At 44.4% G+C, this 25,466-nt stretch overlaps 1 protein-coding gene across 5 annotated transcripts in view; it reads right to left on the bottom strand.

The window, feature by feature from the left end:
- Nucleotides 1-25,466, bottom strand: part of ZFP64 (ZFP64 zinc finger protein) — an 80,827-nt gene that overhangs the window by 36,184 nt on the left and 19,177 nt on the right. For 3 of the 5 annotated variants that reach the window (XM_070381018.1, XM_070381020.1, XM_070381019.1), the window contains 3 exons: nucleotides 22,133-22,195; nucleotides 18,007-18,258; nucleotides 5,141-11,744 (listed from right to left, as the gene is read on the bottom strand). In XM_070381018.1, coding sequence (XP_070237119.1) covers nucleotides 10,465-11,744; nucleotides 18,007-18,258; nucleotides 22,133-22,195 — 1,595 coding nt within the window. In that variant the 3' untranslated portion in view covers nucleotides 5,141-10,464. Of the gene's footprint in view, nucleotides 1-5,140; nucleotides 11,745-18,006; nucleotides 18,259-22,132; nucleotides 22,196-25,466 lie in introns of those variants that run through there. The other 2 variants (XM_070381021.1, XM_070381022.1) reach the window with 1 other exon arrangement.

The following is a 25,466-nucleotide window of genomic DNA, read 5'->3' as shown; positions in this document are numbered from 1 at the left end:
AAATTGAAGTATGGTTGCTTTACAATATTATGTGAGTCTCAGGTATACAGTATAGTGATTCAGTAGTTTTGTAGGTTATATTCCATTATAGGTTATTATAAGATAATGGAGATGGCTATACCGTTTATCCTTGCTGCCTGTTTTGCATGTAGTATGTGTATCTGTTAATCGCACACTCCTAATTTGTCCCCTCTCTCTTCTCCCCTTTGCTAATTTTCTGTACCTTAACATGCATTATTCTATTTAACATGCATTATTTTATTTAACTCTTCTTTACAGTACTATAAGGCAGGCATGGTTATTACCTCAATTATACAGAAGACGAAACTGAGGTTCAGAGAGGTTACGTCACTTGTCTGGGCCATTTTCATTCTCTGGGATGATACGGAGCTGGGATTCTAACCCACATTGATCTGACTCCAGAGCCTTTCTTCCTAACCACTGCCATCCATGTTCCACTTCTCCACGGGCCTGCTGTACAACCCAGGCTTGTGAGGGCTTTGAATGATACCCACGTGCACTTCATAGAACCAGCTCTAACAAACTGCTTCAAAGAGCCCACTTTTTTTTTTTTTTTTTTTACCCCTAGTGGCTCAGATGGTAAAGAATCCGCCTGCAATGCAGAGACCTGGGTTCGATCCCTGGGTTGGGAAGATCTCCTGGAGGAGGAAATGGCAGCCCACTCCAGTATTCTTGCCTGGAGAATTCCATGGGCAGAGGAGCCTGGCGGCCACAGTCCATAGCATTGCAGAGTCGGACACAACGGAAGTGACTTAGCATGCACTCCTGCTGTCTACACTGGATTAGGTGGAAAGGTCTGTAAAGATGATTGCCAACTTACTAACTTGCAATAACTTTTAGTACTGAAAAAATTTTAAGTTCTCATGGATCCTTCAACATAAAAATCTTTCAAATCAACCTGAACTCTGCTGATCTTTCTGAAGACACATAGTAACTTAGAGTCAGGTAGAAGTGAATGGAACCCTCTTTAAGAAAAGGTTTAAACTGTCTTAAAAGCTGAAGCATCTCCAGCGCTTTGTCCCTCTCATGTATCTTCTGGAATGCGCTGAGTCTCAGAGCCAGCAGGGAAAATGCTACTTCGAACCAAAGACGCCCACAGGGAGACTAACAGGTCTTGGGCAGACCAAGTGGGGAGTCCTCTGGGCAGTTTTCTTTCCCTTTCTGAAAAAAGGGAACTGACAAAAATTAAAAAAAAAAAAAAAAGGAAAAGGAAAAGGAGGTAAGATGTGAAGAAGAGACCAGCTGGATTTGCCTTCACAGTTTATAAGGACAAATACTTTTTTCATCATACTTGTGTTGAAAGTGACTTTAAAGTGGTATTGTAGGGAAAACTTTGTCTTACTTATTCAGGTAAATGCTAAACGTGGGCTACGCAATTCAGTAGACAATCGTAAATTGAGGACGTTCACAAATAGTCTCCTGTGTTAGCTTTTGCTGTGTCACAACCTCAAAATCTCCATGGCTTTTGACAACAAATCTTTATGTTCTTTTTCACGGATCTGGGAGTCACTGTGGCTCTGTTGGGTTAGGTTCAGGTCAACTCCATGTGGCTGCTCGTTTTTCCTTGGGTCTTTATCTACACGGGGCATGTTCTTCTCGTGACGGGTCACGAGAGAGTGACAGGAAGAGCCAAGCTGTACAGGCACAGTGAGAACCCCTCTTCCCATCGGCTTCATTGGCCAGAGCAAATCACAAAGCTTCGCCCAGAGCCAACGGGGCCAGGCAGCCACTCCACCCACCACGATACCAACGGGCGACAGTGGGTAAGGATGACTCAGTCCCAGGGAGGGGGGGGCCGGGATGGAAATAGAAATCTAATCCACTATGCCTACTAACATTGGAAATAGGAATACAGTCACACGGCGGAGAATGAACAGATAAAGATGATACATTTATAGTAATAGCACATTTATCTTTAAAACTCAAAACTCAAACTCCATCAGCTCTGTGGCGTGTGACTTGTTATTTTTCTTGGAAGACAGACCGGTGGGATATGAAACTCTGACCTTTGCCCTATGTTGTGTTGCTGTCTTCCATCTCTAGGGCAAAGCATTAGGCGTTATTTTACAGCTTCTGGGCTTGGGCTTCCCTTGGAATGGGTGCTAAGGGCGTGTTGGAAGCTACTTAGACCTGCTCTCCCGTCCTAATCAGCAGCAGTGCCGCCTCACTCTGTCCCAGACTGGATAATGGACCACACGGTCTCTATATACATGATATAAATGTGGTATTGCTTCTCTAGAAATAAACAACTCTCCCAGGAGCTAACATTCCCCGAGGAGCACCATTTGCTTATTTACTTTTTTGGCCTTTTCCTTTTGGAAGAATGCTAACAGGCTTATATTTTACTCTCTTGGATCAAACACAGATCTTATTCTGTGTGTGAGAAGCTCAGAGCAAAGATTCTACCTTTGAATTTCCCAAATTATAGCTGTGAACCAACATGCAACAAAACACATCTGTCACTCACATCTGGGGGCGGGGGCGGCAGGCACACCAGCAACGACTTCCCAGTCCATTTAATATTCCAGGGAGGTCCAGGGGTGGGTGGGAGTAGAGAAGAATCCCAGATTTACCAGACTGGATGAAGGTCGTGACCAGAGAAAACATGCTGATTCGAATGGGGGTAGGTGATTTGAGTGTGGGCTGTTGGTTGAAACATTACAAGGGAATTTGCTGTGTGACCTTGGGCGGGTTTCTTACCTTTTCTGAGCCTTTGATTCTTTAGTATTTCCCATGTTGTCTGGATCAGAAAAATAGTCCACGGTGCTATTTCTAAAACACAGATTCTCAGGCCCCCTCACAGGTGCTCTGTATTGGTATTCCCAGAGCTGGGCTGTGGCTGTGGGCCTTTTTAACAAGGTTTCCAGGTGATTCTTACACCAGGCAAGTTGGGAAACATCTGTTTCTGCACAATGTGGGTAATAATTGTGCCTCCCTTGTGGGCTGTTAGGAGGCTGAGATAACTGCGTTCAGCATTTAGCACCACATTGGACAGAGGAGCCTGGTGGGCTACAGTCCATGGGGTTGCAGAGTCGGACATGACTGAAGTGACTTAGCGTGCATGCGTGCATGGCACATCCTGAGTCAGTAAATGTTAGCTTCTTATCACTGAAAATCACTGTTGCTATTTACCTAATAAAAATTGTTATGTGCCTCCTCTGTGCAGGTGTACTAGGGCAAGGGTTGGCAAACTATGGCCCAACACACCTGTTTTCGTGTGGTCTGTGAGTCAAGAATGGTTTTCACATTTTAAAAAAATGGTTGGAAAAAAAAAAAAGAAAAATAATAGTTTGTGACACTTGAAAACTATATGAAATTCAGATGTCAATGTCCATAAATAAAGTTTTATTGGAACACAACCATACCCTCTCCTTCACTGTTGTCTCTGGTTTACAGAAGTTTGCTAAACCCTGCTCCATAGCAAGGGCCTTTAGTTGGGGTTCTTGTGTTTGGGAATATAAAAGATTTCTCAAGAGGTGTGTGGGCATGACTGAGGAAATCAGTTCTCAGACCCTCCAATTCTAAGTGTACATTTCCCTAAAACTGATCATCTAAGAACACACCCAGAAGGTGACTGATGGTGCCGAGGTCGAGAGAGTAAGTGCTCCACTGGGAAGGAAATCTCAGGTGGTTTTCAGTTCTTTGCTTTTAACAAAATTGACCCAATTAATTATGATTGATTGTTGTATGATTTTCTGGCATTTAACTCAGAAGGAATTTAAATAATTGAGAAGCATTGCTGAAACAACACACTTTCTATGTCCACATCCTTAGTTATGTGACTGAGACTTCTCAGGGTTTATTTACATCAATAAAAAAGAAAACTGATTCTGGCAGCTGATAAAAACTTTTAAATAATGGTCATCACAGATATATAAGCTGATTAAAAACTAGGCTTGTCTGTAAATTTTAAAAATTTTAATTATCAAAACATGTTAACAACATAACAACAACAAAAAGTTGTTTCTAATGATAATTTGATGTAAAGAAATGTTTAAAGCTTGGAGCCCTATGGTCAAAGGGAATAAAAAATGTGTTTCAATTTATAGAACCATAATTTTTTTGCTGAGTATTTGGATGAAATGATTCGTTTCAGATCTGGAAGTCTCAGAGACTGGTTCTTTCAATCTGATTGGCTGAGATGAGAGACTTCCCGACTTTTCCCCCCAGCAACACTGCCATTCTGTCTCAGTTTTGCAGGTCACTGGATCAGATCAGTATCAAACTTTTCATCTCCATGAGAACAGATTTTAAAGACGACTTAAAAGAACCCTCTGTCCAAAGGTATTATTCCTCTGCCAGGACAAAAGAAATACCAACCTATGTGACCTTTTTGAGGAATATACTCAGGAGATTAATGGAATAAGGATAAAAATCAGAGTAAAGACATGAAATACAGGAAAAAGAGTATAAGGCACTATGGTGAATAATGAACGTTGTAACTTTTATTATATCTCAGTGGATGAAGGAAATGGCACCCCATGCCAGTGTTCTTGCCTGGAGAATCCCAGGGCTGGGGGAGCCTGGTGGGCTGTCGTCTATGGGGTCACGCAGAGTTGGACACGACTGAAGCGACTTAGCAGCAGCAGCAGTGGGTGATGGTAATTTGGGAATTGTAACCTAGGGACATTTTGTAGGGTAAAATTTAACAAAAGCCTGGAAGTAAACAATCCAGAAGCTATCTCAGCAAAACCCAGGATCTGGGGAGGGGGGTGTAGAAAGAGATGTGGTCCGACAGTCTGCTCTTAGGAGGACGCAGATTCTTAATGAAAGGTTGGTGCCTGGTGAATATTTATATTTGATATAACAGTAGAGGAAGCAATTTAAGAATAATCACTAAAGTTTAGAAAGTAACTATTAGCAGAATGGAGACATATTTAAGAACTATTGAGAACAAAGTGAAAAGCTAGAAAGGGAAAAGAAGAAAATCACAAAGTTTAATAAGTGGTAAATATTAAATAAGACAGAAATGAATAATACTAGGAATATGTTACTATGATAAATGCAAACAGTTTGAATTCTCCAACCAAAGACAAAGAGATGCTATTAAAGAAAGATATTAAACCACAGAGTGGGCAAAGATGATCTGAGCAAATAAAATATAAAATAAGTCTTAGAATATTGTCACAAAATGAAGTATAATTTAAGGCCAAAAGCTTTCAAATGGAAAGATCAGACATAACGGATAAATTGTAAAATTGACAAAGAACACATCACAGCCACAAAATTATATGCATCAAACAACATGTGACAAAATAGAATAAAACATAGCAATACAAGAAAAGCTTGATAAAAAAACATAATGATAGTGAAAGGTTTAAAAATACTTATTTCAAAGTTTACCAAATAGACAAAAACTGAGGGATTCAGAAAATCTGAATAACAAAATCAACATGCTTAATTCATAGATCTCCATCATACATTTACAAAAATTGGTCATGTGCATGGCCATAAAGAAAACTAATAAATTACCAAAAGCACATATTTTACAGGTCATATTCTCAGATCAAAACATTAATATCAAAACCCAAAATGTAGTTTCACAAATTGTACTTACTTAAAAAAATAAGAAATAAACCTCTTGGGTTTTATCCCCCTGACCCACCAAACCAACCAACCAACCCTGAAACTGGAATAACAAAGAATCAGAAATTTTTGAAAAGACACTTCATATAAAAATCTGTAGAGATATGGATGTCAAGAAAATTTCTGAAAGACTTGGAAATAGGCAAAGATTACTGGCTGGTCCTGAGAGATCCCAGGCCTGGGATTCCCTAATTCTATAGGGGTCAACGCCTGTCAGTGTTTTTGAGATATTTCACAACTTTGTGAGTTACAGAAACATACGATAATGCAAAAAACATGTAAGAATGCAAACAGACTTTGTGGGTGGAATGCAGCTGGTGGTTGCCCTGTAGACATTGATCAATTTTGCATCTGTCTGTGAACTCACTTCAGTATTCCTGATTGCCTGTTTAAGTGTTCATTCATTGAATTCTCCTTGGAACCTGTTGTAACATCTTACTGACTCCTTCATTACTTAATGAATTAAATAAAATTGCTAATGCCTGTTCACTTTATATTTGTATGACAGTCATGATTTTAAAACTTTGAAAAAAATGATCTTTAAGTCATACTGGAAAATATATAGGTTTAAATGCTTTTACTATTAAAGGCTGAAAATAAGGCTGAACTTAATACAGGAAATTAGACTAATAAAATAAACTGAAAGAAAAACAGGGGAAAGAATTAATAAAGACAATACTGAAATAAAGATAAATGCTTAAGTGAATAAAATGGAGGAGGAGTAGAGAAAGAATAAATAAAAGCAAAAGCTTTACTTTTACATAAACAAGATAAACTCTTGGCAGACTACCTAAGGAGAAAACTGAAAATACCAAAAACAAACAAGCAAACAAACAGAACCCAAAAAACCCAAACCCAATAACGACAACAAAAGCAAAAGTCAGACAAAAAACCCCAAAAACCTTTCACAAAACCCCACAAACAAACAAACCAAAAAAGGTAATCAGAAAGCTGTTAGACCAAAAAAATACTGAAGATTCTAAATAATTTTAAGAGACTAAGTGGAATTACATAGTACAGATTTGAAAATTTAGAGTGAAATGAATGTTTTTTTTTTTCCTTTTGCAAAGTCCATAGTACCAAAATATATCAGGTTGAGATATAAAATCCAAATAGAACATTACAGAAAAAAATTGGAAAGTTTCACAGGAATGTACAGTGAAAAAGGGTATCCATGTGACAGACATGGGGTTCATGTCCCAGGTGCCCAACAACCCAAGGAGAAAAATGAGAGAGTGTGAGTTTAAAGTTCATAGGTAAGAAAAATGCAAATAATCAGAAGCCTACGCGGAGGCATCAGGGAGAGGCAGACCAAAGCACAAACTCGGGGAATGCAGAGTCCTGATTGCCATTTTCACACGTCAGATCGACTAAACCTCAAAAGATCAGTAACACCCGAGGTTGGTGATGGCCGGGGCTCATATCCCAGTGAGACTATCATTTTGAAAAAGTCATCTGAATCTACGCAAATGCAAACTACAGAAACTCACTGACACTCACTCTGAGAAATCTAACCTACAGAAAGAAAAGAAAGCACAAACGAACACGAGGGATTATGCAAGACATTTACTATGGCAGTTTGTGATGGGAGACAAACCCCCAAACAACCCAAATATCCACGAATGTGGAGGTAGGTGTTTACAACATGGTAATTCACACTCTACCTTTTGCTTAAAAACAGTTAGGTGTTGCTGTCCTGACACACGGTACTGTTAGTAAGTGGGACAGTAAGAGCCAGGTAGAAGGAAATGTACACAGTGTGACACTACAAAAATAAGGAACGACCTTTACTGGGCTCAGACAGTAAAGTATCTGGAGATCTGGGTTCGATTCCCCGGTGGGGAAGATCCCCTGGAGTAGGGAATGGCAACCCCCTTCAGTATTCTTGCCTGGAGAATCCCATGGACAGAGGAGCCTGGTGGGCTACAGTCCATGGGGTCACACAGAGTCAGACACGACTGAACGCCTAACACTTTCATTTTTCACAGCAGAGAGAAATGTAGACAGTGCCATACTACAAAAATAAGGACAAACCTCTCCTGGTTAGAGAACTCACTTACCTTGGGTGGGGTAAGAACAGGCTGGAGGTCATGGTCTTGATTTTTGTTCAGCTCTATATATAGTTTGTCATGAAGAACAAGTTTTCCTGTTGTAGTTTGTTAAAAAAATCCAAATATGCACGTGTGTGTATGTGCATGTATGTGTATGTGCCTTACATGTATAAATGGAGAGCCGCAGCTCTGTGGAGATATAATGGTATGAAGACAAGTACAGTATATAAAGAGAAACCAGCGTGCTCAATTCAACCCCGGCTCTGCAACCAGAGCAGGAAACACACACGAGCACAGAAAATAGAGATGAGAAGAAAGTACAGCAAAATGGTCACAATTTTTACATCTGGGAGTAAAAATTGTGTCTTTGAATTTTTCTTAATATATATGCAAATGGTCCCCAATTTATACGATGGCTCAACTTACAATTTTTTAACTTTTTGATGGTACGAAAGCAATATGCATTCAATGGAACCGTACTTTGAATTTCGCTCTTTTCCTGGCTAGCACTCTGCAGTCTGACCATCTCTCCCAATGCTGGGCAGTGGCAGTGACTCAGCCGTGGGATCCCACAGATGAACAGTGGTATACCTACAGCCATTCTGTATCCCTACATCCCATGACTGTCAGTTTCTGCAGTCAATACATTACATGAGATATTCCATATCCTGCTACAAAACAGGTTTTCTTGGGCTTTGTACTAGCCCAGCTGTCGGCTAATGTAAATGTTCTGAGCATGTTTAAGGTAGGTGAAGCTAAGCTGTGTTTGGTAGATTAGCTGCATTAAATGAATTTTTGACTTAATGATATTTTCGACTTAAGTAATATTTTCAACTTAACAATGGCTTTATCAGGACATAACCCGTTTGTATGTTGGAGGAAGAGTTGTAACATGGTTCCCATATTTTCTACCTTGACTATATAACATTTATAAGCAGGAAAAATATCATTTAAAAGTTGAAACAAGGGGCACACTGGGAAAAAGAACCATGTAGAACATAGGTTCGTGAGAGTTTCCCAGTTGGAATTTAGGGGCTGAATATTTTCTCAAAGAGCTGCAAGTAATAACCCTAAAGTGAAAAAATAACCAAAATACTAAGAGTAAACTGCAAGTTGTTTTGATTTCTTATCAAACCACAGTTAATGATGCATTATTACTATTGCTGATATGAAAATAAATTCTGGCAAAGAAGATATATGAATTATCAAGACTGTGTTCAAATAGAAGGGGTCAAAAATAGAAGACAAAACCCAGCTTGAACTCTGTGTGTCTTACGGAAAGCTGGCTTTCTAACAGGCAACCCTTAAGGTTTCTGGCATCTCCATTTTGCATAGTTTCTTAGTGTGTTATTACAAACTGGTAAATGTACCTAAAATGTTCTCTCACTTTAAATACGCTTCTCTCCCAAGTGTAACCTCCCCTCCTGACCAATCCGTGCTGATGCTCTGTGACAGCATGTTTCATTCATGTAGGGTTTATTAAGAGCCCATCCTGAGTTGGAGATAATGCTAGAAGCTGGAAATCAGAGATGAAGACCCTAATTCAGGTTTTTGAAAGTGAACGTGTTATTTGCTCAGTTGTGTCCCACTCTGCGATCCCATCCATATGTAGCCCTCGAGGCTCCTTTGTCTGAAATTCTTCAGGCAAGAATACTGGCGTGGGTAGCCCTCCCCTTCGCCAGGGGATCTTCCCGATCCAGGGATCGAACTCGGGTCTCCCGCATTGCAGGTGGATTCTTTACCGTCTGAGCCTTTACCTTCCCTGAGACCCAGGGAAGCCTCCGGTCTTTGAAGTACGGAGACTTGAGACTACTCTCTGGCGCCACCTACTGATCACACAGAATTTCAATTCAAAATAGTAAAATTTGAATTTTCTTCTCTGTACAGCCCACACTTCGGAAAAACATAGATGCTTTTCCAATCTCGTTTGTCTGATCCCTGGGACTGCATGTATATTAATATCTAACGCAACAGTATCCTCGAAAATTGTCCTAAAGGCTAACAGAAACTTGCATTATATTAGCATCTAAACAGAAATGTCAGGTTCGTCACTCTGAAGTTTTAAAATAAAAACGATATTTGGGTCACTTTAGGCACCACACATATTTGACTGTGAAGAAGGTAAGACGCTTACATACTACTCATGAGAGAGGACTAAGAATCTTTGCTTCTTCAAGTTCTCTTTAATTATATAACACACCCCCCAATAACCCAAATCATACGGTGACTCTAAAGATCATTAACATTTGTTATGTTTGAATCATGTATCAACTTATTAGGAAACCTTTCCTTTCCCCCCCTCATTTGCACCAAGCTGTTTTAGTCAAATATCCATGTAGCATTATGTAGAAAATGGTCCTTCATGCCAACAGATTTGTATCCATGTATTAGAACATGATTGATTACCCCAAACACTTGGGGGATTTCAGAATGGAAGCTTCCAACAGGCTGAGAAGTACCATCTACTACACAAATTTAATGAGATGGAAAAATCCTTTATTAAAGTTGGGAAATTAAGTTGGAAGCGAACAGATGTATTCACTACTCATTTCATTCCAATCCCTAAATGGGATCATGTTGGTATCACTGAAGACTCTACAGCAGTTACAATATGGTGATTCAGAGGTCTCAAAATCATCACAGCGTAAAAAAATTACAGTGAGCAGTATAAAATTGCAATTTATTATGGGGGCGAGGCGTTTTTCACAACAGCCCTTGAAAACAGTAAAGGCAAAGCTCTCACAGAATTCTCTGACTTCTTTCTTGTGTCACTCCCCTTTCCCCCCTTTCTCTTGTTTTATAAGCTCTAGTCTGGGATGGAATCCGCGGGACAGAGCAGGGCTGGGTGGGCACCTCCTTGGATGATGGAGTAAGTCTGCTTGGGGAGCTCTTGCTGGGACGTGGAGAATATGGGCGGCGCCGTGGTGGCCACTGCGATGCTCTGGCCTCCGTCGCTGACCACGGTCACTTCGGCGGCCCCCTCCTGAATCAGGGCGTTCAGGCCTTCGAAGTCAGTGCACGTGATGCCCGAGCTGGTGATGAAAGTCTGGTTGCCAGAGCCTTCCTGGGGGCCGCCCGGGGTGGTGGGGATGAGGGTCTGGTGCAGAGTGGCGCCCTCCGTCTGGTCGTGGGTGGTCAGCAGGACAGCCGGCTGGGGGAGCGCCGCGGCCTCGCTGGAGCAGCCAGAGGGCGGAGGGGGCGCGATCAGGTTGACCTGGCGGAGGATCTGCAGCCGGCTGTTGCCCCGCAGCTCCTCGGGGTTCGGCGCCACCAAGGTGGGCTGCACGATGTTCACGGCGGCCGCCGCCGCCTGGACGATGGTGCTGGCCTGGGGCACTTGGTGGCCGACGATGATTTTGACCCTGCCCTCGCTGAACTGGGGCGCCGGGGTGGGCGGGAGGGGCACCTGGAGGTGCCCCACGGCCAGGGGCGCGGCGGGCGGCTTGCCGGCGTCCACCTGGAACTGCAGCACCGTCACGTCGGCGCCCTTGCCGTCGCCGTACTCACTGTGCTGCCGCTTGTGGCTGCGGAGCGAGTCCTCGCGCATGAACGAGGCGTCGCAGCGGTCGCAGTGGAAGGTCTTCTTGGCGTCCAGCTTGGCCGCCTGGCGGCCGCTCGACCTGCCCACATCTCTCCGCTCCGCCGCCTCGCTCTTGAGCGCGTCGCCGTGGAACTTCTTCACGTGCTTGGCCAGGTTGCTGGGCTGCTTGGTGTCGAAGCTGCAGTGGCTGCACTTGAAGGGCCGGTCGGGGCAGTGCACGCGGCTGTGCACGCGCAGGGCGGCCTTGCTGGGGCACGAGTAGCTGCAGTCGGGGCACTTCTCGGGGTGCTCGGCCTGGTGCAGCCGGCTGTGCTTGCGGAGCGTGGCCTTGCTGTCCCCCAGGAAGTCGCAGTGCGGACACTTGAAGCTGTTCCCGCTGTGCTTGATGCGGATGTGCGACTTGAGGTTCCCCTTCATGGTGCAGCGGACACTGCAGAACTCGCACTTGAAAGGCTTCTCCCCCGAGTGCACGCGCATGTGCCTTTTCAAGTCCGAGCTGATTTTGAACTTGGCGCTACAGAGCCAGCACTGGAAGGGGGCGTCCCCTGTCAACACAAGGTGAGTTTCGATAAGAACAGGCAGGCAACACCCACAGCGGATCCCCCCGAAGCACACACCAGAAACCCGCGTAAACCGAGGCGGGCGGGTGGAGACCTTCTAACTGCAGCTCCTAGCAGCCCCTGGGAGGAAAAAAAAAAAAAAAAAGAGGGGTCCGGGACTTCTTTCCTTTCCCCAAACTTTCCCACCACCGCCATCATAATACCCGGAAAGAAAATGGAGACTGAAAATCAAGCTGCTTAATCGTCCCCCGTAAAATGAGATTTGTGAATACACTCAGTGTATCCTTTAAAACAATCAGGCTAGCTCTTCCTACGGTTATTGTGCTCGCTCTGCTATGGAACCGTTCACAGTTGAATAATTTTGCATAATCCGTTGATTCTGATTGAGTTACGTGTTGTAACAGATTCAAGGGTACATTTTCAAATCAGTCAGCTCCGTGCTCACTCATCAGAATATCCTTTTTACAGTGATTGAGACGCCCCGCTTATACTTCATGTAGATTTTTATCATTAAAGATGTGTTTATTGCGTGCAACTTATTTATCCCACATCGCCAGCTGCGTTCTTTACTCTTGGAGTTACAAAATCCAGCTGCTTGATTTTTTTTTTTTTTAAGATTCATGTTCGGTGAAAGATGAACAGGAAAAGCGCAATTGCAAACATCTGAAAGGACATGGATATTCCAAATTTATTTCCTCAGTGAATGCCAAGTCCCAATTGTCTGATAACTGAAGCAAATTGGTGAGCCCACCCATTGCAATGCTGTTTGAGCAAGAGAAACAGCAGCTAAGAGTCTTCGGTGGCTTCTGGGAAGGCAGGTGCCCTGCTGAGCATTCCACAAGAATGGTCTCATCTGAAGATCCCGACATTCCCATGAGGTGGGGACCACCGTCAATGATATTCTCAGCACTATTTACGAATGAGAAGACTGAGGCCTAGAGGGGCTACATCACTGCTTCAGTCACTGGGTGGCATGCGGCAGAGCTCGGGTTCCAGCTGGTATTTTCAGGTGCTGGGTGATTATCTGTACATACGACCAAGGCTTTCTTACCATAAACTTAAAAGACTGGGATTGTGTTCCAGCTTTTTGGTACAAGACCTATAACATCGTCGTGAGATGCTCGACAATGGGGGGGAGCAGATTAAACAAGCTTTGAGAAAATGAAGATGCTCCAAACCAAACAACGCTTTGCATGACTACAGTGCCACTAAGGCCATTCACACAAAACTCTCGAACAAGGAATGGTAAGCTATACGGACTATGGGCCAAATCCGGCCCACAGTTCACTTCTGTAAATAAAGTTTTATTGTACCACAGTCGCGTCCGTCCGATAATGTGTTGTTGATGATTGCTTTCGTACCGCAGCAGCAGGGATGAGTAACTGTGACAGACAATGTATTGCCCACAAAGCCTACAGTATTAACTATCTGGCTCTTTATGGAAAAGTTTGCTGGGCTTCCCTGGTAGCTCGGTGGTAGACAGTCCGCCTGCCAAGGCAGGAGATGCTGGTTCGGTCCCTGGTCTGGGAGATGTCACATGCCTTGGAGCAAGTAGCCCTGTGTGCTGTGACTGCTGGGCCCTTGCGCCCTAGAGCCCGCGCTCCATGCTGGGAGACGCCACGGCAGTGGGAGCCAGTGCACCCCGACTGCGGGGTGGCCCCTACTTACTGCATCGAGGGAAGGCCCACATGCAGCAACAAAGGCCCATCACAGCCATAAATAAATGTATAAAACCATTAGAAAAGAAAAAGTTTGCTGACTTCTGCCTTAGAATGTTGTTCGTAACCCTTTTCATGCCATGGGCCCCCGTTTGGCAGTGAAATCCGTGGACCCTTTCTCAGGACGACGTTTAAATGCACAAAGGGAAGTGAAGTCGCTCAGTCGAGTCCGACTCTTTGCGACCCCATAGACTATAGCCTACCAGGCTCCTCTGTCCATGGGAGTTTCCAGGCAATAGTACTGGAGTGGATTGCCATTTCCTTCTCCAGGGGATCTTCCCAACCCAGGGCTCGAACCCGGGTCTCCCGCATTGTAGACAGACGCTTTACCATCTGAGCCACCAGGGAAGTCTGAAATGCACAAGGTAGACTAAAATAAAAAGCAATAGGAAGACAAGGGAAACTAATTGTACTGAAGTTATCAAAAATTGAAAGAAAAAAATCTGTGATTTGGCAATGTGTGTGCTTTATTGGAGCATGAAGTGACAAGCCCCAGTGGCGGGTCTAGGGACTACAATAATTTCTAAATAGAGAAGAAAGTAAACTATATTTTGATCTATCAAAAATACTTGCAATAAAAAGATCTGTGACTTCTTTCGACAAGGTCACACATACTGTAATCAGATTGGATGCCCATGTTCAGAACTGAAGGACACATCACATCCAGTAAGATCAGTGAGAATGAAGATGTAATTTTCTCCCTCATCCAAGTTCACGGACCTCCTAAATTCTACTCATGGACCTCGGGGTGGAGGTGTCTGTGAATTCAGAGGAAGAGCTGTTGCTCCAGAATGTTCTACTAGGCATTCCAATTACATCATTGCCCCAACTAGTGACCATCTGTTTGCCATTTTTTTTTTTTTTTTTCAAAGCAACCAGCAAAGGTCAAACCTGGAAAAACCAGGTAACCAAATCTCATAGCTGAGTTGCAGAGCTTGACAGCACTTTCTGACATGAAAACAGAGGCTTTAAATCTCTTCATCATCTTTTTCCTTTTTAAAAAAATTTTTATATTTTCTTCTTTTTCCTTTTAAAGTGAAAGTGAAAGTCGCTCAGTCATGTCCGACTCTTTGCAACCCTGTGGACCGAAGCCTGCCAGGCTCCTCTGTTCATGGAATTCTCCAGGCAAGAATACTGGAGTGGGTAGCCATGCCCTCCTCTGGGGGATCTTCCTGACCCAGGGATAGAATCCAGTCTCCTGCATTGCAGGCGGATTCTTCACGAGCTGAGCTACCAGGGAAGTCCTTTTCCTTTTAACCGTAAATTAATTTCTTAAATGAGGCAGAAATGTTAGTACCAGTCCCACAGGACCAGAAATTCTCAAAGCTAATGACTACGATCGTTCCTGCCCACTACCTGGTCCCCACAGTATCTGGTGCCTGGTGGGACTCAATGAATGGTGCTCAATGGATAAGCAACTGACGTATTTAAGCTGACAGAGCTTTCTTGAGTTCAGGTTGCTGCTAAGACAAGGTAGCTGATCCAAGAGATGAAAAGGTAAAAACAAACTCCTATTAATCTTACAACTTATAAAAATTTACAAGTGCCACAGATTTATAAAAGGGAAATGAATGTTCCATGGAGACACTGCGTAAGTGGCATACAGTTAAATTTTTAGAAAATATACCTTTTCTAGATCCACTTAAATATGCTACTATAAACGGCAAGCTTTCCCTCCTAAGTTGACTCTGACCCACTTTTGTAAATGCATCCTTCAGGTCCCCTAACTCAGGTGGGAGAGACTTCTGAAGAAAATCAAATGGCCACCAGTCATGCCAACGTCTTAACTTGCTATAGTATCTTAATGTCCCCAGAGGTCCCCACCTCCTAGCCGTCTCTGCAGCCACGGCCTCTTCCAGGTATGTGGTTATGCAGGCTCTCCCGGCAGGGGCAGGGTGACCTTCCATGACCCCCAGAGGATAGCCTCAATCATGTCACTGGGTTTGGCGGATGGTGTGCCAACTAGACTTGATGCGAGTAGGCCTTGAACCAGGGCCCGTGAATTAGGCTTTGCCCACTTGCACCTCTGTCACCCACTGCCTGAGAGGGTCAATCCTGTCCTTGCCCACTGGTCCCAGAAGCAGGGTGACAGAGGCGGAGCAGAGCTGCACTGCTGCAGCCAAGGCCACTGGACGCCCAGCCCACAGCCGGCAGATTCTCAGATCTGTAAGTGAGCCCAACGAAGACCAGCAGGGTTGACCCAGTGACACTCAGCTGATCCCCAAACATGCACAGGGAAGGCACGCTGCTGCACCCACGGAGGTTTTCTGGGGCCTTTTGTTACACAGCGTCACTGTGACATTAGATAGCTGATACATGTATCAGCATCCAGAAGCACAGCGCTGCCTTAACAGGAAACTGAAATACGTAGCGCTGACTGTGGGCCTGGGCGGCGGGCAGAAGCAGGGAACAGTGGCAATGGCCAGCACTGAACGGCGAACGTTTGGTAAAACTGCCGCCTGTTGTGACTCAGAAGATAGAAAGTGTACCCACTGAAGTTTGGACTTGAGCAGAGAGATCAGTTCTAAGCAGAACAGTGAAAGTATCTTACAAGCTGTGTCTGATGAGGTCCCACAGGAAAGAGACAAACTCGAACAAGGACAGGCCATTTCAAGACGGAATTTAGAGACAATCTAGAAAGCCAGAGATGTGCTGGTCTGGATGAAGCTTCTCGTCTCCAACCAGCAAAAGATTTTCAAAGTAAGACAAAAGCCTGGGGACAAAGATCATATCCAGGGAGCTGATCTCCGAGGGAAGGACAAATGAGGAAAGAGGGGTGAGAGCGTAAGGTTCCTGGTTGAAATCTCCAGACGAATAAAGCTGCTGCCGGCTGAGTCCTCTCAGCTGGACAAGGATTCCCAAAAGTCTCACTGGTTTCAACCTCCAGAAGGCTACATGCCCAAAGGGTCTAGAATTAGGTTTAGAAGAAAGGCAAGTCTCCAAGAGGAGTACGGGTGTGGCTTCTGGCCACAGATACACAGGAGATGCACAGTGTTTTTAAGGCAGCTCTACTAGCAACGACGTCACCAGTCTAGAGGCACACAGATACACAGGAGATGTACAGCGTTTTTAAGGCAGCTCTACTAGCAACGACGTCACCAGTCTAGAGTAAAATAAAATCCAGAAAGATCCCAAGTTTCTCTAGGATGGAAGCAGGTGGAGAAAGTTTCTCAAAAGTACGTTTCCACTCCTTTTCAGAAGTGGAGAAGGAAGGCCAGCACAGGACGCTGCAGGGGACAGAGCCCAAAGCCAGGCAGCTGGGCCAACGCTTACTCAAGAAACACTCCCTGTCCTCAGAGTGGGGGGACCTGGAAGCACCTTTCCCGAGAGAGTTCAGAAGTCTGTGGACCAGTGACTGCCAAGTGCCTCCCGTTCCTCCCCTTGGAATGGCAGGATTATTCTCAGTATTCTGACTGTTTCACTGCGATGTTTGGGAGTGTGGGGACAGACAACTTGTCTTTCTATTTCAAATGCAAAAGGCTCTAGGTCAAGAGAGGCCATATCTGTACCTGATGGAGATTATAGGATCCTGGTCTGTAAAGCTGATTCTATGATTAGATGTGACTTGTGGGGGTCTGGGGAGAGCAAGAATGCACCTGCATGTCAGAGAGAAGTGGATGATGGTGGAGTGAACTCTGGTTGGTGTGAAAACGGCCTTCGCCATGTAACCTTTGATGACCCTCCACTGTGGGTGAGCTCAGCCCACCCCTTGATACCAGGTCCAATCAGGTAACTGACTTTAGCCAACGGGATGCAAGCAGAGGCTTGCAACGAGCTTACACGTAGGGGCATGCTTGTTTTGTCTGCCATCGTCCTGAGAAGGACAAGCTTGGAGTAGCCCACTGGTCCCAGAAGGAGGCCATGACATACGTGGACAGAGCCAGACGGCCCTAGCCAAAGCAGGGGGACAGCCGGCAGATGCCCAGCCAAGGTCCGTGGACACCTGGCCTTTCCCACATACGTGATTAAGCCCGGCCAAGATCAATGGAATGTCTAGCCAACCGCCTGCTGACCTGAAGTATGTGAGCAATGAGTGCTTTTACTAACATAAAATGCCACTGAGATTTGGTGGTGGTTACACAGCGTCAGTGAATCAAAAGCTAACAGACACACACTTGCTAAAAGGAAAACGTACGTAATTTGTTAAGTTACCTACTCTGCTGAGTTTTTCCATCAAGCCGTCCCATGATGAAGTGATGAGCATTCTTTAAAAAATCATTGAAATGTCTAACCACATGTTGTGCAGACATTTACTAAACAGGCATTTTATATCTCTATTTCATTTAGAGCACCTTCTTGATTAAATACTAGTGGCTGAGTTACTAAAGAAATGCATAAAGCTGGAACTTGGCTGTTCTCCCCTGTTGTACAGAGAAAGATGCTGCCGAGCCGATGACGAGCAAGACGGCACAGCGGGGGGTGAGCTGGCGCCAGTTCCCTGCCCGAGGTCGTGACTCGGCACCAGAAGGCGCCGGTCCTGAGCGCCAGGCCGGCGGGCGCGCAGGGCGAGGGCCGCACGGGGGACTTACCCGTGTGGGAGCGCAGGTGCACGGTGAGCTGGCTGGAGTTGCGGCTGGCGTAGGGGCAGAGCTGGCACTTGAAGGGCCGCTCGTCCGAGTGGATGCGCAGGTGCTTGTTGAGGCTGCTGCTGTCAGCGGCCGCGTAGTCGCAGCTCTTGCACTTGTAGGGCTTCACGCCCGTGTGGCAGCGCGTGTGGGTCTTCAGCTTGTCCTTCCGGCTGAAGCACTTGCCGCAGACTTCACACTTGTGGGGCTTGTCGCCTTCAGACAAGCGCGTGCGGCAGCAGGGAGCAAATGAGAAAGGAAAAAGGCTTACTTCCCGCGGCCTTAAGAAAAGAGTAAGGCAGAGTCGCCCAAGAATGTTTTGAAACTCCCCCCCAAACTAGACGGATGGGTTTTAGTTGCCAATAGACAGCTGGTGGGGAGCTGCTGTACAGCGCAGGGAGCTCAGCTTGGTGCTGCGTGATGACCTAGAGGGTGGGTGGCGGGGAGGGAAGGAGGTTCAAGGGGGAGGGGATATGTATATTATATATATATGCTTAAATATATATACACACATAGCTGATTCACTTTGTGGTACAGCAGAAACTAAAAGAAGATGGTAAAGCAAATATACTCCAATTTAAAAGTAAAACTAGATGGGGCTCCCCTAGTGGTTCAGCCGCGGTGACTGCACTCCCGACGCAAGGGGCCAGGCCTCAATCGTTGGTGAAGGAACTAGATCCCACAGGCCGCAGCCAAGACCCAGTGCAGTCAAACAAAGAAACAATAATAATGAAGAAAGCTGGATGGATAGCTGGCAAAGAGCTGGCATCTTGGGAGACGGGGAACTGCTTCTATTTTGTTTATTAGGATTTTCTAATTTTTCTGACAGTGAATATGAATTCCTTATCAATTAAAAATAGCTCAAATTTTAAAGTGCAGCTAAGTAAAAATGAGAAACATTGTCTTTTATACCCACTTGTTCTTTTTTCTTTTTCATAACAGACACAGCCTAAAACTAAGTCTCTGAGCTCATGGCTGACCAGCCTAAGAATACATTTCTCAGCCTCACTTGCAGCCAGGGGTGATTCTGCGATAAAGTCATCATGAATCAAACGGCAGAGAAGGTAAACGTGTTCCTTTCGTAAAAGGAAATTGCTTGACTTTTACTTTTTCTCTTTCCAGCTGTCTTGCCAGCGGTTACCAAGACGGGGAAGTGAACAAACACGTGAGGCCATGACGGCTGCAGAGGGTGGATATGTGCCCAACGCACCGACACTAGAGGGAACTTCAGCCCTCAGATGACCTCCCAGAACTTGCTGCCTATCTGCCTAGACCACCCGCTGACCTCTGGACAGTTATGCGAGACGGACACAGACCCCTACCGTGTGTGAGCTGGCATCCGAGCGTCTCTGTTACAGCAGCTTAATCTGTATTCACTAACACACCTGTCATCTTGCCACCCTTGAAAGTGAAGTGAAAGTGAAAGTCGCTCAGTTGTGTTCCATTCTGCGACCTCATGGACTATACTATACAGTCCATGGAATTCTCCAGGCCAGAGTACTGGAGTGGGTAGCCTTTCCCTTCTCCAGGGGATCTTCCTAACCCAGGGACTGAATCCAGGTCTCCCGCATTGCAGGTGGATTCTTTACCAGCTGAGCCATAAGGGAAGCCCAGGAATACTGGAGTGGTTAGCCTATGCCTTCTCCAGAGGATCTTTCTGACCCAGGAATTGAACTGGGGTCTTCTGCATTGCAGGTGGATTCTTTATCAACTGAGCTATCAGGGAAGCCCTGCCACCCTTGAACACCTGCCAATTTTTTGATGTATATTTTTCTGATGACTTTTGTATGTGTGTGTGTACATTTTGGGGTACAAAAGCCTTCCTGGCCAATATCAATTTAAATACTTATTTTTGAATGGTACTGTGTCTCTCAAAGATTTTACTTAACCCTCTCAACTTGGATTAGAATCCAGGATGGCCTTGCCTTCTTAGCCAAATGCAACACTGTCTCCCTATTATTGACTACTTTCTTATACTTGAAATAATTTCAATCATGTTCATATCATTAAATTTCTAGAACGTAATTGTTAAGGGTGAAGTATTTCACTGTATGGATGTACTGTAAATTAATGAACCAATTTCCTACTTGGCCATTGAAAGAATGAAGTGGAAACATACACATATGGATGTGGAAAGATCTCCGGCGTTGAGGGAGAAACAGCAAGCTGCAGTGATAGTGTCTACGATATCAACTTCATAAGAAATGGAAAAAGTACGTTTTGTGTCTGCTAAAGCCCAGTATGGGCTTCCCTGGTGGCTCAGATGGTAAAGAATCTGCCTGCAATGTGGGAGACCTGGGTTCGATCCCTGGGTCAGGAAGATCCCCTGGAGGAGGGCATGGCAGCCCACTCCAGTGTTCTTGCCTGGAGAATCCCATGGACAGAGGAGCCTGGTGGGCTGCAGTCCATGGGGATGCAAAGAGTCAAACACGACTGAGCGACTAAGCACAGCAAGCCCAGTATAGGCATGCCAAAATTCAAGAATGAGACACGCTGGACTATAAAGACTGATGACTTTTGGGCATGTATCAGATATGAAGCAGGCAGTGAGTCAGGATTTTCACTTTTTACATACCAAACACATATTTTGACCAAATCCTAAATAGCTAAGTGCTAAAGTCAATTGTCAGTCAAAGGTCATCACTATCTTCATAGAATAAACATCTGGGATTTAAGAATACATCTACAGAAGTGTATTAAAGATTATAATTTGATTATTAAAAATGTTCATGTCAGAAAATCCAGCAACCATCACTTCTCGTTATTGTCAGCTGCTACAGCTGTGGGTGCCATGCTGCGTACTCTGATGCTGGACAGTGGTGGAGCCAGGCGGGTGGTTTCTGGCCAGCTCTGCTGGCAGAGTCCTGCTCCCGTTGATCCTGGCCACACCCTCTTCTAAGGCAAGGGCATTGTCAGCACCCCGACTTGAATGTGTTAATGGAGACGTGCAGTTATACAGAAACCACCTTACAAGCCCAAGCCTGGTTAACCGGGAGGAGAGGACGCTCCCTGAGGATCTGCAGCAGTGAACTTCAGGCCACTGTCCTCACTTATACTTTATAATATTTCCCTAATTTTCGTAAGTCATGATAGCACTTTCCTCTTGCAGTGATGAATATATGCTATATGTGACTGATGGAACTTCAACATAGGAAACCCACCAGGAGAGAGTATTGCTTGGTACATTGAGAATGCTTACCAATACCTGAAACATAATAATTTCAGAGTCTGATAACTTGACGAAATTCAAATGACAAGATGCTGTGAGGCTGATTAGACCTGTGGCCAAGGAATATCTGAGATAACTGCTGGATATTTTATCTTCTTCATTTTACCTTATAGATACTTTATCTGAGGCTAAGTAGCAGATTTTGGGCAATTAGTGATGCCCAAGACAAATTTCAGTGTCCCTCCCTTATATACATGGATCCTCATTGAATTTATACATGACTATATCATTTGACTTATAAGCATCTAATACTTTGTTAAAAATAGCCTAAAAGCAATTCCTTCTCCATGTGTAAAGTCTGGGAGACACAAAAATGATACATTAAAGAAAATTAAATCACCAGAAATCATCGTGGTTTTCTTTTTCCATGCATCAGTCTTTTTTTCTCCCTTGAAAATAGTTTTTGTCAAATTTCCCCTTGGAAACTGCAAAAACAACACACTCAGGTGTCCATCCAGTGACACAGTGTAAAGATACCTAAGTGAAAAGTTACTGTTCTCCCCCTACTTGCTCTGTTTTCCAGTCATTACACACACACCATATACACATATGCTTACAAGATATTCTCCTCCAGGTGAGAAGAGCAGGTACATTTAAACTGTAATTAATTCTGGCAGGTCAATTTTCAAAATGCCCATACCTGTTCACATTTCCACTCCTAAGTTTGCTCATATCGACTCTAGCACTGAGCTTTCTTGCTCTAAACATTTTCTGCCAAAATCATGTGTAGAAACAGCGTCTTGTTTTTATTTCATTTGTGTTGCATTCCCGTGATGACCAGTGAGGTCTGTGTCATATCACGTGTTTGACTTGTCTGGACCCCCAGCTCCCAGCAGAGGAGGGATGTGTGTGACCACTTACCAGTATGGATTTTTAAATGACGCTCCATGTCCTTCATACCATAGGCAGTCTTGAACTGGCAACCTTAAAAAGGCAAGGAAAGATCAATGACAGAGGGAAACATTTACTTTAGAACGGAGAAACAGCGAAGCAACTTCCTTAACCAACGGACGAACATTAATACCAGGTAACAGGACCAGCAGCGTCAGTGTGAATCCTGACACCAGGTATCAGGAAGCGCATAACACCACTTCCGTGCGTCCTACTCAAACTGCTGCACCTAAGTCTAATCAGACAACCCAAAGCGATGAACATTTTATGTGATAACTGGCCTGTTACTTTGCAAAACTATCAAGTTCATGAAAGACAAAAGCTTAGATTAAAGGAAACTAAAGACCCATGTCCCAGGAGTGGCGGCTGCACGGGCGCAGGAGGGCCTAGAGGAGCTACTCCACGTTCAAGGTCAGGAGGGGCGGCGGTGAGCAGATGCCGCTCGTCCAAGGTAAGAGAAAGCCAAGTAAGACAGTATGTGTTGCAAGAGGGCATCAGAGGGCAGACACACTGAAACCATACTCACAGGAAACGAGTCAATCTAATCACACTAGGACCACAGCCTTGTCTAACTCAATGAAACTAAGCCACGCCCGTGGGGCCACCCAAGACGGGCGGGTCATGGTGGAAAGATCTGACAGAATGTGGTCCATTGGAGAAAGGAATGGCAAACCACTTCAGTATTCTTGCCTTGAGAACCCCATGAACAGTATGAAAAGGCAAAATGATAGGATACTGAAAGGGGAACTCCCCAGGTCGGTAGGTGCCCAATATGCTACTGGAGATCACTGGAGAAATAACTCCAGAAAGAATGAAGGGATGGAGCCAAAGCAAAAACAATTCTCAGGTGAGGATGTGACTGGTGATAGAAGCAAGGTCCGACGCTATAAAGAGCAATATTGCATAGGAACCTGGAATGTCAGGTCCATGAATCAAGGCAAATTGGAAGTGGTCAAACAAGAGATGGCAAGAGTGAACGTCAACATTCTAGGAATCAGCGAACTGAAATGGACTGGAATGGATGAATTTAACTCAGATGACCATTATATCTACTGCTGCGGGCAGGAATCCCTCAGAAGAAATGGAGTAGCCATCATGGTCGACAAAAGAGTCCGAAATGCAGTACTTGGATGCAATCTCAAAAACAACAGAATGATCTCTGTTCGTTTTCAAGGCAAACCATTCAACATCACAGTAATCCAAGTCTATGCCCCAACCAGTAACACTGAAGAAGCTGAAGTTGAATGGTTCTATGAAGACCTACAAGACCTTCTGGAACTAACACCCCAAAAAGATGTCCTTTTCATTATAGGGGACTGGAATGCAAAAGTAGGAAGTCAAGAAACACCTGGAGTAACAGGCAAATTTGGCCTTGGAATACGGAATGAAGCAGGGCAAAGGCTAATAGTTTTGCCAAGAGAACGCACTGGTCATAGCAAACACCCTCTTCCAACAACACAAGAGACGACTCTACACATGGACATCACCAGATGGTCAACACCGAAATCAGATTGATTATATTCTTTGCAGCCAAAGATGGAGAAGCTCTATACAGTCAGCAAAAACAAGACCAGGAGCTGACTGTGGCTCAGATCATGAACTCCTTATTGCCAAATTCAGACGTAAATTGAAGAAACTAGGGAAAACCACTAGACCATTTAGGAATGACCTAAATCAAATCCCATATGATTATACAGTGGAAGTGAGAAATAGATTTAAGGGCCTAGATCTGATAGATAGAGTGCCTGATTAGCTATGGAATGAGGTTCGTGACACTGTATAGGAGACAGGGATCAAGACCATCCCCATGGAAAAGAAATGCAAAAAGCAAAATGGCTGTCTGGGGAGGCCTTACAAATAGCTGTGAAAAGAAGAGAAGCCAAAAGCAAAGGAGAAAAGGAAAGATATACCCATCTGAATGCAGAGTTCCAAAGAATAGCAAGGAGAGATAAGAAAGCCTTCCTCAGTGATCAATGCAAAGAAATAGAGGAAAACAACAGAATGGGAAAGACTAGAGATCTCTTCAAGAAAATTAGAGATACCAAGGGAACATTTCATGCAAAGATGGGCTCGATAAAGGACAGAAATGGTATGGACCTAACAGAGGCAGAAGATATTAAGAAGATGTGGCAAGAATACACAGAACTGTACAAAAAAGATCTTCACGACCAAGATAATCACGATGGTATGATCACTCACCTAGAGCCAGACATCCTGGAATGTGAAGTCAAGTGGGCCTTAGAAAGCATCACTATGAACAAAGCTAGTGGAGGTGACGGAATTTCACTTGAGCTATTTCAAATCCTGAAAGATGATGCTGTGAAAGTGCTGCACTCAATATGCTAGCAAATTTGGAAAATTCAGCAGTGGCCACAGGACTGGAAAAGGTCAGTTTTCATTCCAATCCCAAAGAAAGGCAATGCCAAAGAATGCTCAAACTACTGCACAATTGCACTCATCTCACACACTAATAAAGTAATGCTCAAAATTCTCCAAGCCAGGCTTCAGCAATACGTGAACCGTGAACTTCCAGATGTTCAAGCTGGTTTTAGAAAAGGCAGAGGAACCAGAGATCAAATTGCCAACATCCGCTGGATCATGAAAAAGCAAGAGAGTTCCAGAAAAACATCTATTTCTGCTTTATTGACTATGCCAAAGCCTTTGACTGTATGGATCACAATAAACTGTAGAAAATTCTGAAACAGATGGGAATATCAGATCACCTGACCTGCCTCTTGAGAAACCTATATGCAGGTCAGGAAGCAACAGTTAGAACTGGACATGGAACAACAGACTGGTTCCAAATAGGAAAAGGAGTATGTCAAGGCTGTATATTGTCACCCTGTTTATTTAACTTCTATGCAGAGTACATCATGAGAAACGCTGGACTGGAAGAAACACAAGCTGGAATCAAGATTGCCGGGAGGAATATCAATAACCTCAGATATGCAGATGACACCACCCTTATGGCAGAAAGTGAAGAGGAACTCAAAAGCCTCTTGATGAAAGTGAAAGTGGAGAGTGAAAAAGTTGGCTTAAAGATCAACATTCAGAAAATGAAGATCATGGCACCCGGTCCCATCACTTCATGGGCAATAGATGGAGAAACAGTGGAAACAGTGTCAGACTTTATTTTTCTGGGCTCCAAAATCACTGCAGGTGGTGACTGCAGCCATGAAATTAAAAGACGCTTACTCCTTGGAAGGAAAGTTATGACCAACCTAGACAGCATATTCAAAAGCAGAGACATTACTTTGCCAACAAAGGTTCGTCTAGTCAAGGCTATGGTTTTTCCTGTGGTCAT

Source organism: Bos mutus, chromosome 13, assembly GCF_027580195.1.
Source record: "Bos mutus isolate GX-2022 chromosome 13, NWIPB_WYAK_1.1, whole genome shotgun sequence".
Classification (NCBI taxonomy): domain Eukaryota; kingdom Metazoa; phylum Chordata; class Mammalia; order Artiodactyla; family Bovidae; genus Bos; species Bos mutus.
This window is presented reverse-complemented; position numbering and strand designations above follow the sequence as displayed.